The sequence below is a fragment of the Onthophagus taurus genome, chromosome 3 (genome assembly GCF_036711975.1).
Source record: "Onthophagus taurus isolate NC chromosome 3, IU_Otau_3.0, whole genome shotgun sequence".
Lineage (NCBI taxonomy): Eukaryota > Metazoa > Arthropoda > Insecta > Coleoptera > Scarabaeidae > Onthophagus > Onthophagus taurus.
The window spans coordinates 26,612,761-26,628,535 of record NC_091968.1 but is presented as its reverse complement, the minus strand read 5'-3'; the positions used below and the strand labels follow the sequence as shown (position 1 = coordinate 26,628,535).

The following is a 15,775-nucleotide window of genomic DNA, read 5'->3' as shown; positions in this document are numbered from 1 at the left end:
GGAACTGTTTAAAGGAACTGTTTTTCGTCCAATCAGTAGATCGCAAATCAGACTCAGGTAATCGGTGCCACCCTCGGCCGGTCCGCTACGCCGATGATAACTCGTTTCCCACGTGTACTCACCAATAAATTCGTCATGGAAAGAGAAATAAACTTTTTCGATGAATCAAAGTTGTCCGTTATTGGTCGTCGTTAAACAGTTCCCGTGCGGTTATTATAAACATTTCGAAAAAATTTTATTAGAAAGATCGCTTCAGAATAATGTATTCTACAACCGTATAATGCTCTGATGCGGAAGATACGGGACACGCTGTATACGCATATCTGCAAACTTTGATGTGGTATTTCTTAAACCAATGAAAGTGGCTTGGTGTGTTGTGCTTATGGATTATAAATAATAATAATAATAATAATTCACATAAACACTCTTACACTATTATTGATTGTTAGTTAGTTTACACATCCTCTGCACCGGGGAGTTGGCTAAAACATTGGATCTGCAATTCCTCAAATAAAACTGATTTGTACTACGTGTTGCACGCGTAGGCACCGCGAAAATGATCCGCGACAACAACCAACCACAATCCAATTCACCTTGCACTAACTTCTGCAAAAACTTGATGCACTGGTCATCTCTTCTTACGTCTAATGCAGAAAAATGGTGACGCCGCAGCAGGGATGCGTAATCCATTCCACGATCCGGGTATGATCCGTCCAGGCGTAGAGACAAATATTTGAGAAATCTCCTCTGAATTCTCTCCAATATAAGTCTATGACACACATAATGTGGCGACCAAATTACAGAGCCATATTCCAATTTGGACAATACAAAGGTCGAAAATAGGGTCTTGTACACACCGATATCAGAAAAAGCACGCGAGGTGCGCAAAACGAAACCAAGCATCCTCGCTGCAGAAGATGCAATATTTTCGATGTGAGGTACAAAAGACAATTTGCGGTCAAAAGTTACTCCCAGATCCTTGATTGTAGATAATTTCTCAAGAAGAACACCTTCTATATAATAAGAAGATGGAAGAGGAGACAGCTTATAAAGTAAAGAATAGAGTTGTGTGGTAATTTCCGTTATAGGATTTTATCCTGAATTTGTCAACTTTGCTAAAACAGCTAAACTTCATTGTTGGGAGTCTATTTTTGAAGCCTAATGATGAAGTTAGAAGATGAATCTTCCATTTCCTCACAAACATGATCATCGCTGAAAATCCATGTCGTTCTTCTAACAATAAGCCAACAAATTCGTTATTAAACTCGTCTTCTCTGGAAATCTTGAAAACCTAAAAAAGAATTAAATACGTCAAATTAAAGCACTGAAATATTTCGTACATACCTTCTTGAAATTTAATTACAACATTTTTCATCCTTCATCAAAATACACAAAACATCCCTTTCTTAACTCACAAACACAAAAAAATTCGTTTACAATTCGTTTTCAAGGTATTTTTCGTTTCAACCCTCGCGTTCTCGCTATCGTTCTCTGTCTTGCTATTCGTAAATATATACAGAGTACTTGAAAGTGGCAGATTTGCCCCGAAATTAGTCGGATAATAGCGCAAGGGGGATGTGCGAGGCGTGGCTCTTGGTAATCTGGATGGGCGGAGCATTTATACGGGGGTGGATTCTCGTGGATAGGCGATGTATTTACGCCACCACCACCACCGCCGCCGTTGTTACCACCGCCAACAGATTTTCCTACCGGAAGTCGATCCACAACTGCGGTTACGAACGATTTAGAAACAAATTTTCCATTAAATCATCTAACTATTAAGTGATTTTAATATTATTTTTAATTTAATTTTTTTCTGCCTCAATAAAAATGTATAAATAATATAATAACATATTAAAGAAGATTGTTTAGTGAGAAAATATGTACAATTAAGTGGTTAAAACAAAGTGAATCGTTTTGAATCCAAAAAAATGCAAGAATATAAATCATTTTTAATCAAGGATTTGTTGGGGGATGTTTTGGCGACATCAGGTGAGTACTAATTTAATTTTATTTAAAAAAAGGAGAGATTTTCGCTTTGTTTTCTTATTTTTTTTTTGTTTCGGGGGATAAAAGTACTTCTTTTTGTTGTTGCTGTTGTTGTTCTTGGAAAAAAATAATTGGAGAGCGGCTTCATGACTTCGCTTTAATATACGCAAGGCACGGAAACAAAGCTTAATTAATGCCGAAGGCGATCTGGGCACTTGAAGGGACTTTTTCCCAAACGTATTACATCACCTTAGCGAGAAAAACTCGTTTTTTAAAATTACATTTCACAAAATCATCTCAATGTTTTAAAATTAAATTAAATTTCTTTTTTCGAACGATTAGATACCGAAGATTTGGTTCAAACCCAACGGAACGATATCGACCCGTCGGATTCTCGATTGAGTTCCGAAGAATCCATTATCAATCCGACAGATTCTAATGAATCCGTAAAAGGACGAAAACCCCGTCGACGAAGAACCGCGTTCACCCACGCTCAATTGGCATATTTGGAGCGAAAATTTCGGTGTCAAAAATATCTTTCAGTAGCTGATAGAAGCGATGTGGCCGACGCTTTAAATCTATCAGAAACTCAAGTAAAAACATGGTATCAAAATAGAAGGTAAATTTTTTTTGTAGTATTTGATCAAAAAAGATTGAAATGATTTGATTAGGACAAAATGGAAAAGGCAAAACCAATTGAGATTGGAACAATTAAGGCATCAAGCGAATGTTGAAAAGGAGTTGCTTTCGACGAGCTCATTAAGATCTTCAAACGAACAACAACAACCACCTTGTTGCCCTCCAGTTACCATGGGTAGATACACAACTCAAAGTCCGTGCAGCTTTTTGACCACTGCAGCAGCTGCTATTTTTCACAATGTCACTTATGTTCATGGATGCCAATTATAAAATTTAAATTAAAATTAAAAAGTGAGGGTGAAAGTTATCTTAAAAATTTTTAAGCATTTTTTTAGGATTTATAACAATAATTATTTATTGTAGATTATGTATTTGTTAAACCATACGGTGCAATTATTAATAAAATTAGATGTTTGTTTTAATCTATCTATGTAGAAGATATAATTAATAATAAATTAATTAAAAAGAAAATAATAAATTATTAATAAAAGCTCACCCAAAAATTTTCACGAATCCCTAATAGATGGCGCCACAACTCCAAATATTCTAAGATGCTACAACAATAAGATTATTAATAATAAATCAACATCATGATGATGAAAAAACGATTGTTATACTTAATTTATCGTTCCGGGGAGCGATTTAGAATGAATTTAAGTATCAGGAGATAAAATTTAATGAAATACTTACGATTAAATCTTAAACAATTTTAAAGCTGTCAACCACTCAATCACAACAAAACCAAAACATAAGTGAAGTTGGTTTTTATGGAAAAAATCCGATCCCTAATAGATGGTGCCACAATTCCAAATATTCTAAGATGCTGCAACATTATTAATAATAAATCAATCTCAATGACTTAATTTGAAATAAAAGTGTTGATATCATAAATTAATTCTAAATCAATTATCGATTCTTATTGATTTTTTTTACTTATTTCCCGAAGAAGAATAATTATTGTTATAGTTAATTTATCGTTCCACGAAGCGATTTAGAATGAATTTAAGTATCAGGAAATAATATTTAATGAAATACTTACGGTTAAAACTTAAACAATTTTAAAACTGTCAACCGCTGAATCACAACAAAACCAAAACATGAGTGAAGTTAGTACTTATAAAAAAAGTATTGAAATAAAATAATAATAACTTATTTTTAGATATTGAAAAATGACTTTTAAATCTTATTTTAAATATAAAAGAATAAAATGGATTTAAAAAATTACTTAATAAATTTATTAAGATCTAATTTCATTAACGAATTCTTTTTGCTATTAAAATCAACAGATGGCGCCATATTTTTTAATTATCCAATTAATTTATAGATTGATTTTTTTTATGATTCGATTAGTTATTAGCACGCTTAATTTAGTATTTCAGAACATAATTTTTAACGAAATACTTACGATTAAATTGCAACGATACTCCAACCAACGTGAAGTTGCTACTTATTATAAAATATTTTAATTTTATTATTTTAATTTATTTCTTTATCTTCAAAAATTGGCATTAAAATGTTATTTTAAATGTAAAAGCATAAAATGAAAATTTATTTAAAAAAATAATGTACGTAAAATAATTTATAACTTTATTAAGATCTTACTTCATTAACCATAATTTTTTTGCTATTAAAATCAACAGATGGCGCCATATTTTTTTAATTATTTATCCAATTAATTTAAATAATTTTTTGATTGATTTTTTTTATGAATTTATTACCTATTCAGCACGCTTAATTTAGTATTTTAGAAAATAATTTTTAACCAAATACGATTAAATCGCAACGATACCCCAACCAACGTGAAGTTGCTACTTATTATAAAATATTTTAATTTTATTATTTTAATTTATTTCTTAATCTTCAAAAATTGGCTTTAAAATGTTATTTTAAATGTAAAAGAATAAAAAGAAAATTTATTTAAAAAAGTAATGTAAAAAATTTTTAAAAATTAATTAAGATCGAACATCATTAACGAATTATTTTTGCTATTAAAATCAACAGATGGCGCCATATTTTTTCTAATTATTTATCCAATTAATTGAAATAATTTTTTGATTGATTTTTTTTATGAATTAATTACTTATTCAGCAGACTTAATTTAATATTTCAGAAAATAATTTTTAACGAAATACTTACGATTAAATCGCAACGATACTCCAACCAATGTGAAGTAGCTACTTATTATATTTTAATTTTATTATTTTAATTTATTTCTTAATGTTTAAAAATTGACTTTAAAACCTTATTTTAAATATAAAAAAGAAAGAAGAAAATTTTTATTAACTTAAAAAAGAAAAATAAATAAATTTATAAAGATCAAATTTAATTAATTCTTTTTACAATAAAAATCGATAGATGGCGTGTAACACCCTGTATATATTTTTCAAAGTGGTTATTATTCTCTAATTAGACCTCTAACCGCAATCAAAAACTCAAATAGAATTCAAGCTCCCCCAATTTGCGCCTCAAACTAAGGGATATATTCAGCAACTGTTAGATATGCGGAATAATTGACAGTAAACACTGTTGAAAAAGGGGCCTCGAAGACCCTAATTACATCGTTACGGTTCATTTGGCCCCCAGTATAATAGAGATTTAAACCCCAGGATTATCACTATTACAAGTCTTAATTAAAGCGATTTTTGGTTTTTAATAAATTTAATGTCGTGGTTGTTTTGAAATTGCCTCTTTCTTCTCGTTCAATTGTTATTTGAAAAGTAAAAAAGTTTCGATTCCCACTTCGAAAAGATATCCTTTAACTTGCAAATTGAAACATCACCGAGTCCAGCTCGGTCTCGGCTTTCCAGTTCCCATTACATAAGCAATCGAAACCCGGGGGGATATAGAGGGCGCTTGTTGGTTAATCGACGACAACGTTTCCGTGTTCTCGAAACGGTTTTTGGGGCGTCGCGACGTCGCGCGTCGCCTCGGGTTCCAATCAGGACCGATTACGCAAGTTTGGGGCTGGGAGTTGTTGGGCAATTGGACCGCCCACGGCGCGCAATAACGAGCAACAAACACTCAAATGATATGTTAATTGCTTGGGGTAAACTCGTCGACCGGAGCCGTCTTGTTAACGACGAAGAGAAAAGGCACGCTTCTGAATACGATGAATGCAAGAGGACCGTATTAAGAACCCCCTGGATATTCTCGTTCGTTTTCTGTTTTTTTTTTATTTTTTAGTCTTAGTCACCCCTCTTTTTAGTCTTCTACGAGATGTTATGCAGTTATGCATTTATTAAGATTTAAAGAATTTTATATCTAGCATAAAGACTACCATGTCTGAAACTATCCACGTCCAATTATAGTTGTCCTATTGAATAAGAGATGGCACCAATTGGTGACATTTAATGTGCTATGTAACGCCATCTATTAATCCCATGCAGTAACAAAATGAAAAATTACTGTTAGGCACCAGAAATCAAGAAATCCCCGCGGTTATACAAACAAATTTTATACCAAGAGTAACATCATTGCCCCTAACGAGTTCTCTCAGGTTGCTGATACACTCTCTAATCATTGCGGAATCAAAATTGTGTTTAGGGCGGCCCGACAGAATAGATTTATGCCAGCTGTTGTTGTGGTGTCTTATGATTTGTTTTTGGCCACCAAACCAGTGAGGTAACGATTGTCTAAAACGATTACTCAAAATTCTACAAGATGCCCGTAGCACGCATAAGAAACAGCAAGATCGACAAAAGATGGTGAATTCAAGGTTGGAGACTGAGTTTTGGTTGGCTCGCATGTGCTTAGTAGTACTGATAAGAAAGTTTCTGAAAAGTTTGTTCCAAAACGTAACCATAGGGAGCTATGTTATTACAAAAGTTATCAGTCCAGCTAGTGATCAGGTTTCAGATCCATCAACCTAGAAAACTTGCCAAGATAGTAAACCAACGCAACCCCGAGTTTAGTGGTGGAACGGATATCCGGCCTACCCGGCCATTTTTTAAAATCCGGCCGGATACTTTTTAAAGATATTAAAAAGGAATATTAAGATATTACAAATCTATTACTTCTTTTAGGTGTTGGACACTGCAGGTAATAATCAAGTTCAACCCCAATAGGACTTTTTTCATTGAATACAACTTTATTTATATCAGATTTGTCATTAGCAACCTCATTATAACAATCCCAATACGATATATAAAATCACTTATTAAAATCCAGTTCTTGGAATATGAGGATGAAAATTTCCCAAAGTGTTAATAAAAGTGTCCTCTTTCCAATGAACCAACCCGTTTTGAAAAATAACTTTTCGTTTTTGAGAAAACAATATTTGAAGATTTGATAAAATTTTCGATGTTGCAATTTTCATCGTTAATTTTCAAAATTCGCTAAAAAATTAATTTCTTGAAGGATCCTTGTGGAAATATCACCAATTATTAATTAAAGTATCCTCTTTTTAATGCAACAAGCCGTTTTGAAAAATCACTTTCAGTTCTTGAGAAATACATTTTTGAAATGATCGACAATTTTTTCGAATTTTGCAATTTTCGCTGATTAAGCTTTAAAAATTCGTATAAAATCCAGTTTTTGGAATAGGAGTATGAAAATTTCCCAAAATGTTAATAAAAGTGTCCTCTTTCCAATGAACCAACCCGTTTTGAAAAAGAACTTTTCGTTTTTGAGAAAACAATATTTGAAGTTTTCATAAAATTTTCGATGTTACAATTTTCATCGATAACTTTCGAAATTCGTTATAAAATTCATTTCTTGAAGGATCCTTGTGGAAATATCACCAATTATTAATTAAAGTATCCTCTTTTTAATGCAAAAAACCGTTTTGAAAAATCACTTTCAGTTCTTGAGAAATACATTCTTGAAATAATCGACAATTTTTTTCGAATTTTGCAATTTTCGCCGATTAAGATTTAAAAATTCGTATAAAATCCAGTTCTTGGAATAGGAGTATGAAAATTTCCTAAAGTGTTAATAAAAGTGTCCTCTTTCCAATGAACCAACACGTTTTGAAAAATTACTTTTAGTTTTTGAGAAAACAATATTTGAAGTTTTGATAAAATTATCGATGTTACAATTTTCATCAATAACTTTCAAAATTTGCTATAAAATTAATTTCTTGAAGGATCCTTGTGGAAATATCACCAATTATTAATTAAAGTATCCTCTTTTTAATACAAAAAGCCGATCTGAAAAATCACTTTTACTTCTTAAGAAATAAATTTTTGAAATAATCGCCAATTTTTTCTAATTTTGCAATTTTCCCGATTAAGTTTTAAAAATTCGTATAAAATCCATTTCCTGGAATATGAGTATGAAAATTTCGCAAAATGTTAATAAAAGTGTCCTCTTTCCAATGAACCAACTCGTTTTGAAAAATAACTTTTCGTTTTTGAGAAAACAATATTTGAAGATTTGATCAAATTTTCAATGTTGCAATTTTCATGGATAACTTTCAAAATTCGTTATAAAATTCATTTCTTGAAGGATCCTTGTGGAAATATCACCAATTATTAATTAAAGTGTCCTCTTTTTAATGCAAACAGCCGTTTTGAAAAATCACTTTTAGTTCTTGAGAAATAAATTTTTGAAATGATCGATAATTTTTTCGAATTTTGCAATTTTCGCCGATTAAGTTTTAAAAATTCGTATAAAATCCAGTTCTTGGAATAGGAGTATAAAAATTTCCCAACGTGTTAATAAAAGTGTTCTCTTTCCAATGAATCAACCCGTTTTGAAAAATAACTTTTCGTTTTTGAGAAAACAATATTTAAAGTTTAGATAAAATTTTCGATGTTGCAATTTTCATCGTTAATTTTCAAAATTCGTTAAAAAATTAATTTCTTGAAGGATCCTTGTGGAAATATCACCAATTATTAATTAAAGTATCCTCTTTTTAATGCAAAAAGCCGTTTTGAAAAATCACTTTTAGTTTTTGAGAAATAAATTTTTGAAATAATCAACAATTTTTTCGAATTTTGCAATTTTCTCCCATTAAGCTTTAAAAATTCGTATAAAATCCAGTTCTTGGAATATGAGTATAAAAATTTCCCAAAGTGTTAATAAAAGAGCCCTCTTTCCAATGAACCAACCCGTTTTGAGAAATAACTTTTCGTTTTTGAGAAAACAATATTTGAAGTTTTCATAAAGTTTTCGATTTTCATCGATAACTTTCAAAATTCGCTATAAATTCATTTCTTGAACGATCCTTGTGAAAATATCACCAATTATTAATTAAAGTATCCTCTTGTTAATGCAAAAAGCCGTTTTGAAAAATCACTTTTAGTTTTTGAGAAATAAATTTTTCAAATGGTCGACTATTTATCGAATTTTGAAATTTTCCCGATTAAGTTTTAAAAATTCGTATAAAATCCAGTTCTTGGAATATGAGTATAAAAATTTCCCAAAGTGTTAATAAAAGAGCCCTCTTACCAATGAACCAACCCGTTTTGAAAAATAACTTTTCGTTTTTGAGAAAACAATATTTGAAGTTTTCATAAAGTTTTCGATTTTCATCGATAACTTTCAAAATTCGCTATAAATTCATTTCTTGAACGATCCTTGTGAAAATATCACCAATTATTAATTAAAGTATCCTCTTTTTAATGCAAAAACCCGTTTTGAAGAATCACTTTTAGTTCTTGAGAAATAAATTTTTGAAATGATCGATAATTTTTTCGAATTTTGCAATTTTCGCCGATTAAGTTTTAAAAATTCGTATAAAATCCAGTTCTTGGAATAGGAGTATGAAAATTTCCTAAAGTGTTAATAAAAGTGTCCTCTTTCCAACGAATCAACCCGTTTTGAAAAATAACTTTTCGTTTTTGAGAAAACAATATTTAAAGTTTAGATAAAATTTTCGATGTTGCAATTTTCATCGATAACTTTCAAAATTCGCTATAAATTCATTTCTTGAACGATCCTTGTGAAAATATCACCAATTATTAATTAAAGTATCCTCTTTTTAATGCAAAAAGCCGTTTTGAAAAATCACTTTTAGTTTTTGAGAAATAAATTTTTCAAATGATCGACTATTTATCGAATTTTGAAATTTTCCCGATTAAGTTTTAAAAATTCCTATAAAATCCAGTTCTTGGAATATGAGTATAAAAATTTCCCAAAGTGTTAATAAAAGAGCCCTCTTTCCAATGAACCAACCCGTTTTGAAAAATAACTTTTCGTTTTTGAGAAAACAATATTTGAAGTTTTCATAAAGTTTTCGATTTTCATCGATAACTTTCAAAATTCGCTATAAATTCATTTCTTGAACGATCCTTGTGAAAATATCACCAATTATTAATTAAAGTATCCTCTTTTTAATGCAAAAACCCGTTTTGAAGAATCACTTTTAGTTCTTGAGAAATAAATTTTTGAAATGATCGATAATTTTTTCGAATTTTACAATTTTCGCCGATTAAGTTTTAAAAATTCGTATAAAATCCATTTCTTGGAATATGAGTATGAAAATTTCGCAAAATGTTAATAAAAGTGTCCTCTTTCCAATGAACAAACCCGTTTTGAAAAATAACTTTTCGTTTTTGAGAAAACAACATTTGAAGTTTTCATAAAATTTTCGATGTAGCAATTTTCATCGATAATTTTCAAAATTCGCTATAAAATTAATTTCTTGAAGGATCCTTGTGGAAATATCACCAATTATTAATTAAAGTATCCTCTTTTTAATGCAAAAAGCCGCTTTGAAAAATCGCTTTTAGTTCTTGAGAAATAAATTTATGAAATAATCGACAATTTTTTCGAATTTTGCAATTTTCGCCCATTAAGTTTTAAAAATTCATATAAAATCTGTCTAATAATGTCTAATAATGTCTAATAAAATCTAAATTCATCTTTCCAATGAACCAAACCGTTTTGAAAAATAACTTTTCGTTTTTGAGAAGACAATATTTAAAGGATCCTTGTGGAAATAACACGCGGCAAATTTAAAACAGTAATAAGGGGCTATAATAAATTGTAAAAGAGATATTTTCTCTCACTATACAATCACAAAACAAGTTTCAAATTCGTATTTCTCATTCTCGAAAACACAAAACTACCAAATTTTATGTTAATAGTACAAAAAGCTTCAAAATTATTAAGTATTTATCTTTCAACGACATCTGTATAGGAGATGTTGGATTAAATCGTCATATTTTGGTGTCTCCGGTATTCGGATTTCCCATTATTTCTGACTCACTCTGTATATAGTTGTTATACTTGTTAATTTGATAATTGGTTATAATACTAAAAAAAATTATAAAAAAATAATTTTGTTGTAGAAATACTTAAACAGGATTGGATTAAAACAAAATTAAGTAAATTCTATTAAATGTGGGTTTCTATGTAGGAGGATCATTATATTAAAGTTAATAAGCGTATTGTTAATTAAAATTTTACATTTAACCGTCATAACTCGAAGATAGAAATGAAAAACGTATCAAAAGTCGTATTTTTGTTATCGATTACACAATTATGTTTATTTCAATCAACCCGTATGATTTTAATTTTATTAATTAATTAATTTAATTTAAAAACGTTTTTATAGAAGCTCAACAGAATTTGCAGTATGTGGCAAGTCAATCAGCAACGATTCTTTTTAACATAATGAAAAATCCGATTGGATGGGAATCAACTTTATGTCCTGGTAAAAATTTATTCATTAAATATGTTGAATTATTACTTTCTTTATTTGTAAGGTGTTAATGGAAAATCTTCAATAACTCGCCCTGGTTTTGGTGTAGATCTTTTAACGAATGTCGTAAAATACGTTGAAGCAACTCTTGCCATCATTTCTTATAATCAAAATTGGGCGAAGCATTATTGCCAACATAGAATGAGTCGTATTCAAAAAGGACAAGTAGCTAAGTAATAAAAAATTATAGTAGTTTCCCTTCAAAATGTAAAAATAGTATATTATTATACTATAATTTTTCCACGACTATTGAAATTGATTCTATAAATTTATTTTTTTAATAAATTTTTGAATAAAGTGACACAAATTCAATTGTAACCAACTTCACAACAATTTGTCAAAATTAAATGTCAATTTTATGAAACGATTTTTACGAAAATTAATTAATTTATACTTAAATCAATAATAATGTCACTCATTAATAAAGTATATATTATAAATTATAAGGTAGTCGTAGACAAAAGCATTTTATAAATAATTAACTCTATTACCGAATCATTCTATGTACGTTGGGTTGCATACATTTATTTTTTTAAATCAAAATAAATTTTAATACTAATTTTTCGTAATTATAAGAGGAATTTTTTATTATTTAACTTAACCTCTTTTACCTTTTATTATAACACAGCTTTAAAAAACATTTCATCCCAATTAAACATCATCCGCAGGCATCATTAGTATTTCTCGGGGTCCGATTTTCAACGAGATCTAAAAGCCACGAGAGAAGAGCGCACTTTTTTTGTAGAATTTTTTCTTTCTTTTTCTACATTCATCCCTTCTTCGCTGCTATTTGCCGGATTCCGAGGCATTACATCTCCCCGTTTTTTCCATCTCTCTCCATTTCAGTTTATATATTCAAAAAGTATTCAAGGGATAGAGAAAAATTTGCGCAAACCCCTTGCAATGAGGAATGGGATGAGACGGATGGACGAGAGTGAAGTGGGCACCAACTGAGGAGGAATAAAACACGCTCGGTTAAATAAATAATTTTTAATGAATCCCTCAGCTTTAAAAAGACTCAAAAAATAAATATTTGTACAAAATAATATTAAAAGAAATTGAACTTAACCTAATATATAAATAAATACTTGTATTAATTAAATTTTTGGTTCAAATAATTTATAATTTCGGTGATTGTTGGCCTCTCATCGGGATTTGTGGACCAACACTTTGTATATAACGGTTGAAAAATTTGATTATTTATAAAAGACGTTGGTCTTAAATTAAATTTAACCACTCTGTAAATAATTAATTCAAATTCAACTCCTTTATATGGAGTATCTCGATGCATTAATTGCCAAAGTAGAACTCCAAATGAAAATATATCACATTTAAACGTTGGTGATTTCCCCAAAAGTAATTCAGGAGCTGTGTAACTAATAGTTCCCTATAAAACAAATCAAAACCTTACACATTTATTATTATTTCATTTTAAACAAAATAAACTTACATGAAATACGTATTTAAACTCATTTTCTTTTAAACCCATTTTATAACAATTTCCAAAATCGCATAATTTACAAACACAAGCATCAGTGTTTACTAAAATATTTCTCGGTTTAATATCTAAATGAACAATTCCGTTATCTTGGCAATATTTAATAGCAGCACAAATATCATTAGAATATTTATAAATCGTTAAATCATCCAATTCATGACGATTAATAACACTTTCTAGGTGCAGAAAGTTATCAGCATATTCCATGATGATGATCCCATAATTTTTATCGGCGTAATTAATAATTTCGTGAAATTTAATTACGTTTTTATGATTTAAATTCAAAGCAAACGTTTCATTCAACACTTTCTTATTTTCACGTAATTTTACGATTTTAACGGCAACCGCTTTGTTTTTATAAGTACTTTTTACCACAGTTCCAAACGAACCTCGACCCAAAATGTTAAAATCAAAACCGGCGAGACCATTTTCTAAAAGATCAATTTTATTTGGTGTATTAATTTCTAAGACTTTTTTGTGATCTTTACATCTTGTTACGTGTATTTTTATCGTGTTATTACTATAATTATCTTGTATTGGTGATGTACAAATAATCTTTGGAATGTTTAAACTAAAAAAAATACATTGAGGAATAAAATTTTTTGATCGTAAAGGTGGTTTTTACCTTTTTTGAGTTGTTGGTATAAATAATAAGGAATTTACCTTATTTCCTATGGGAGATAAGATTTTTGGGCTTAAAATCATCTTTATTGGGGTTGCCATTTTTAATCTTAACAAGAAAAACTTGAAAAGCACCTTTTTTACTCCCTGTATAGGTGGGTATTTTGTAAATGTATGTATTTCGACCACTTTGTATAAATTTTGAATAAAAATTAAATTAACTTTTATAATTAAAACAATTATAGCCCCAAATTAATTTAATGATTATTTATAAATACATATATAATTATAAATTAAAAAATAAAACTGTTAGATATTGTTGTATGAATTTTAATTCCACTACAAATCTTAAACATAACCTAACATTTTCAGATTTCAATTTCAACCGGTTTTTTCTACAGGATTAAAAATAAAAAGGGTTTCTCCGTATGGAATCGGTTTAAAACGTGGCAAATCTGGATGTGAAAGCCGAAATAATTGCTGCCAATGAGCCACAAGTAAATCAAGAAAACTTAAAAGAATCAACATAACCTCACTTTTCATTAAATTTAATTTTTACCATATTTTTGTTTTAGGAATTCCTTCCACGTGGAAGGCAGCAAGCAAATCAACATCCGGGTCCTATTGAAGTTCTTCAAACGGAAGCTAAAGGTCACGATAAATTCTTAATTGAAGACTTTGAAAAAGTTTTTATTGTTGCCGATCAATGTTCAGAAAAGTGGATTTTAAGGCATAGCCCGGAATATTTTGATGATTACACCATTAAGACAGTTAAAGAAGAAAATAAAAATAATAATTTAGAACAAGAATCAAACGAAAATAAATATTTTGTAAATGTATGTATTTCAACCACTTTGTATAAATTTTGAACAAAAATTAAATTAATTCTAAAAGTTAATAATTTTTATAATTAAAACAATTATAGCCCCAAATTAATTTAATGATTATTTATAAATACATATATAATTATAAATTAAAAAATAAAACTGTTAGATATTGTTGTATGAATTTTAATTCCACTACAAATCTTAAACATAACCTAACATTTTCAGATTTCAATTTCAACCGGTTTTTTCTACAGGATTAAAAATAAAAAGGATTCCTCCGTATGGAATCGATTTAAAACGTGGCAAATCTGGATGTGAAAGCCGAAATAATGATTGCTGCCAATGAACCACAGGTAAATTACGAAAACTTAAAAGAATCAACATAACCTCACTTTTCATTAAATTTAATTTTTACTATATTTTTGTTTTAGGAATTCGTTCCACGTGGAAGGCAGCAAACAAATCAACATCCGGGTCCTATTGAAGTTCTTTAAACGGAAGCTGAAGGTCACGATAAGTTCTTAATTGAAGACTTTGAAAAAGTTTATTGTTGCCGATCAATGTTCAGAAAAGTGGATTTTAAGGCTTAGCCCGGAATATTTTGATGATTACGCTGTTAAGACAGTTAAAGAAGAAAATAAAAGTAATAATTTAGAACAAGAACCAAACGAAAATAAATATTTTGTAAATGTATGTATTTCGACCACTTTGTATAAATTTTGCACAAAAATTAAATTAATTCTAAAAGTTAATAATTTTTATAATTAAAACAATTATAGCCCAAAATTAATTTAATGATTATTTATAAATAGATATATAATTATAAATTAAAAAATAAAACTGTTAGATATTGTTGTATGAATTTTAATTCCACTACAAATTTAAACATAACCTAACATTTTCAGATTTCAATTTCAACCGGTTTTTTCTACAGGATTAAATAAAAAGGATTCCTCCGTATGGAATCGATTTAAAACGTGGCAAATCTGGATGTGAAAGCCGAAATAATGATTGCTGCCAATGAACCACAGGTAAATCACGAAAACTTAAAAGAATCAACATAACCTCACTTTTCATTAAATTTAGTTTTTTACTATATTTTTGTTTTAGGAATTCGTTCCACGTGGAAGGCAGCAAGCAAATCAACATCCGGGTCCTATTGAAGTTCTTTAATCGGAAACTGAAGGTCACGATAAGTTCTTAATTGAAGACTTTGAAAAAGTTTATTGTTGCCGATCAATGTTCAGAAAAGTGAATTTTAAGGCATAGCCCGGAATATTTTGATGATTACACCGTCAAGGCAGTTAAAGAAGAAAATAAAAGTAATAATTTAGAACAAGAACCAAACGAAAATAAATATTTTGTAAATGTATGTATTTCGACCACTTTGTATAAATTTTGAACAAAAATTAAATTAATTCTAAAAGTTGATAATTTTTATAATTAAAACAATTATAGCCCCAAATTAATTTAATGATTATTTATAAATACATATATAATTATAAATTAAAAAATAAAACTGTTAAATATTGTTGTATGAATTTTAATTCCACT

The 15,775-nt window shown here is 29.2% G+C and overlaps 3 protein-coding genes and 2 long non-coding RNA genes across 5 annotated transcripts; 4 read left to right on the top strand and 1 right to left on the bottom strand.

Annotated features, from left to right (window-relative positions):
• Positions 1–1,651: 1,651 nt before the first annotated feature.
• LOC111422453 (barH-like 1 homeobox protein) lies at positions 1,652–3,060 on the top strand. Its single transcript, XM_023055641.2, has 3 exons — positions 1,652–1,992; positions 2,332–2,608; positions 2,661–3,060. Exons 1-3 carry the CDS (start codon positions 1,932–1,934, stop codon positions 2,896–2,898), a joined length of 576 nt encoding a protein of 191 aa, XP_022911409.1. The 5' UTR covers positions 1,652–1,931; the 3' UTR covers positions 2,899–3,060.
• Positions 3,061–10,971: 7,911 nt separating this feature from the next.
• On the top strand, positions 10,972–11,811 carry LOC139429612 (uncharacterized). Its single transcript, XM_071195548.1, has 3 exons — positions 10,972–11,075; positions 11,129–11,227; positions 11,280–11,811. The coding sequence occupies exons 1-3, from the start codon at positions 11,009–11,011 to the stop codon at positions 11,450–11,452; spliced, it is 339 nt and encodes a 112-aa protein (XP_071051649.1). The 5' UTR covers positions 10,972–11,008; the 3' UTR covers positions 11,453–11,811.
• A 455-nt stretch (positions 11,812–12,266) lies between these two features.
• On the bottom strand, positions 12,267–13,559 carry LOC111422451 (Mos oncogene). Its single transcript, XM_071195564.1, has 3 exons — positions 13,399–13,559; positions 12,726–13,344; positions 12,267–12,662 (listed from the first exon to the last, which is right to left on the bottom strand). The coding sequence occupies exons 1-3, from the start codon at positions 13,494–13,496 to the stop codon at positions 12,369–12,371; spliced, it is 1,011 nt and encodes a 336-aa protein (XP_071051665.1). The 5' UTR covers positions 13,497–13,559; the 3' UTR covers positions 12,267–12,368.
• An 844-nt stretch (positions 13,560–14,403) lies between these two features.
• On the top strand, positions 14,404–14,976 carry LOC111422452 (uncharacterized). The gene is made up of 2 exons (XR_002707336.2): positions 14,404–14,574; positions 14,653–14,976. It is a non-coding gene; the product is annotated as an uncharacterized lncRNA (long non-coding RNA).
• Positions 14,977–15,115: 139 nt separating this feature from the next.
• On the top strand, positions 15,116–15,753 carry LOC111422457 (uncharacterized). Its single transcript, XR_002707338.2, has 2 exons — positions 15,116–15,252; positions 15,332–15,753. It is a non-coding gene; the product is annotated as an uncharacterized lncRNA (long non-coding RNA).
• Positions 15,754–15,775: the final 22 nt, after the last annotated feature.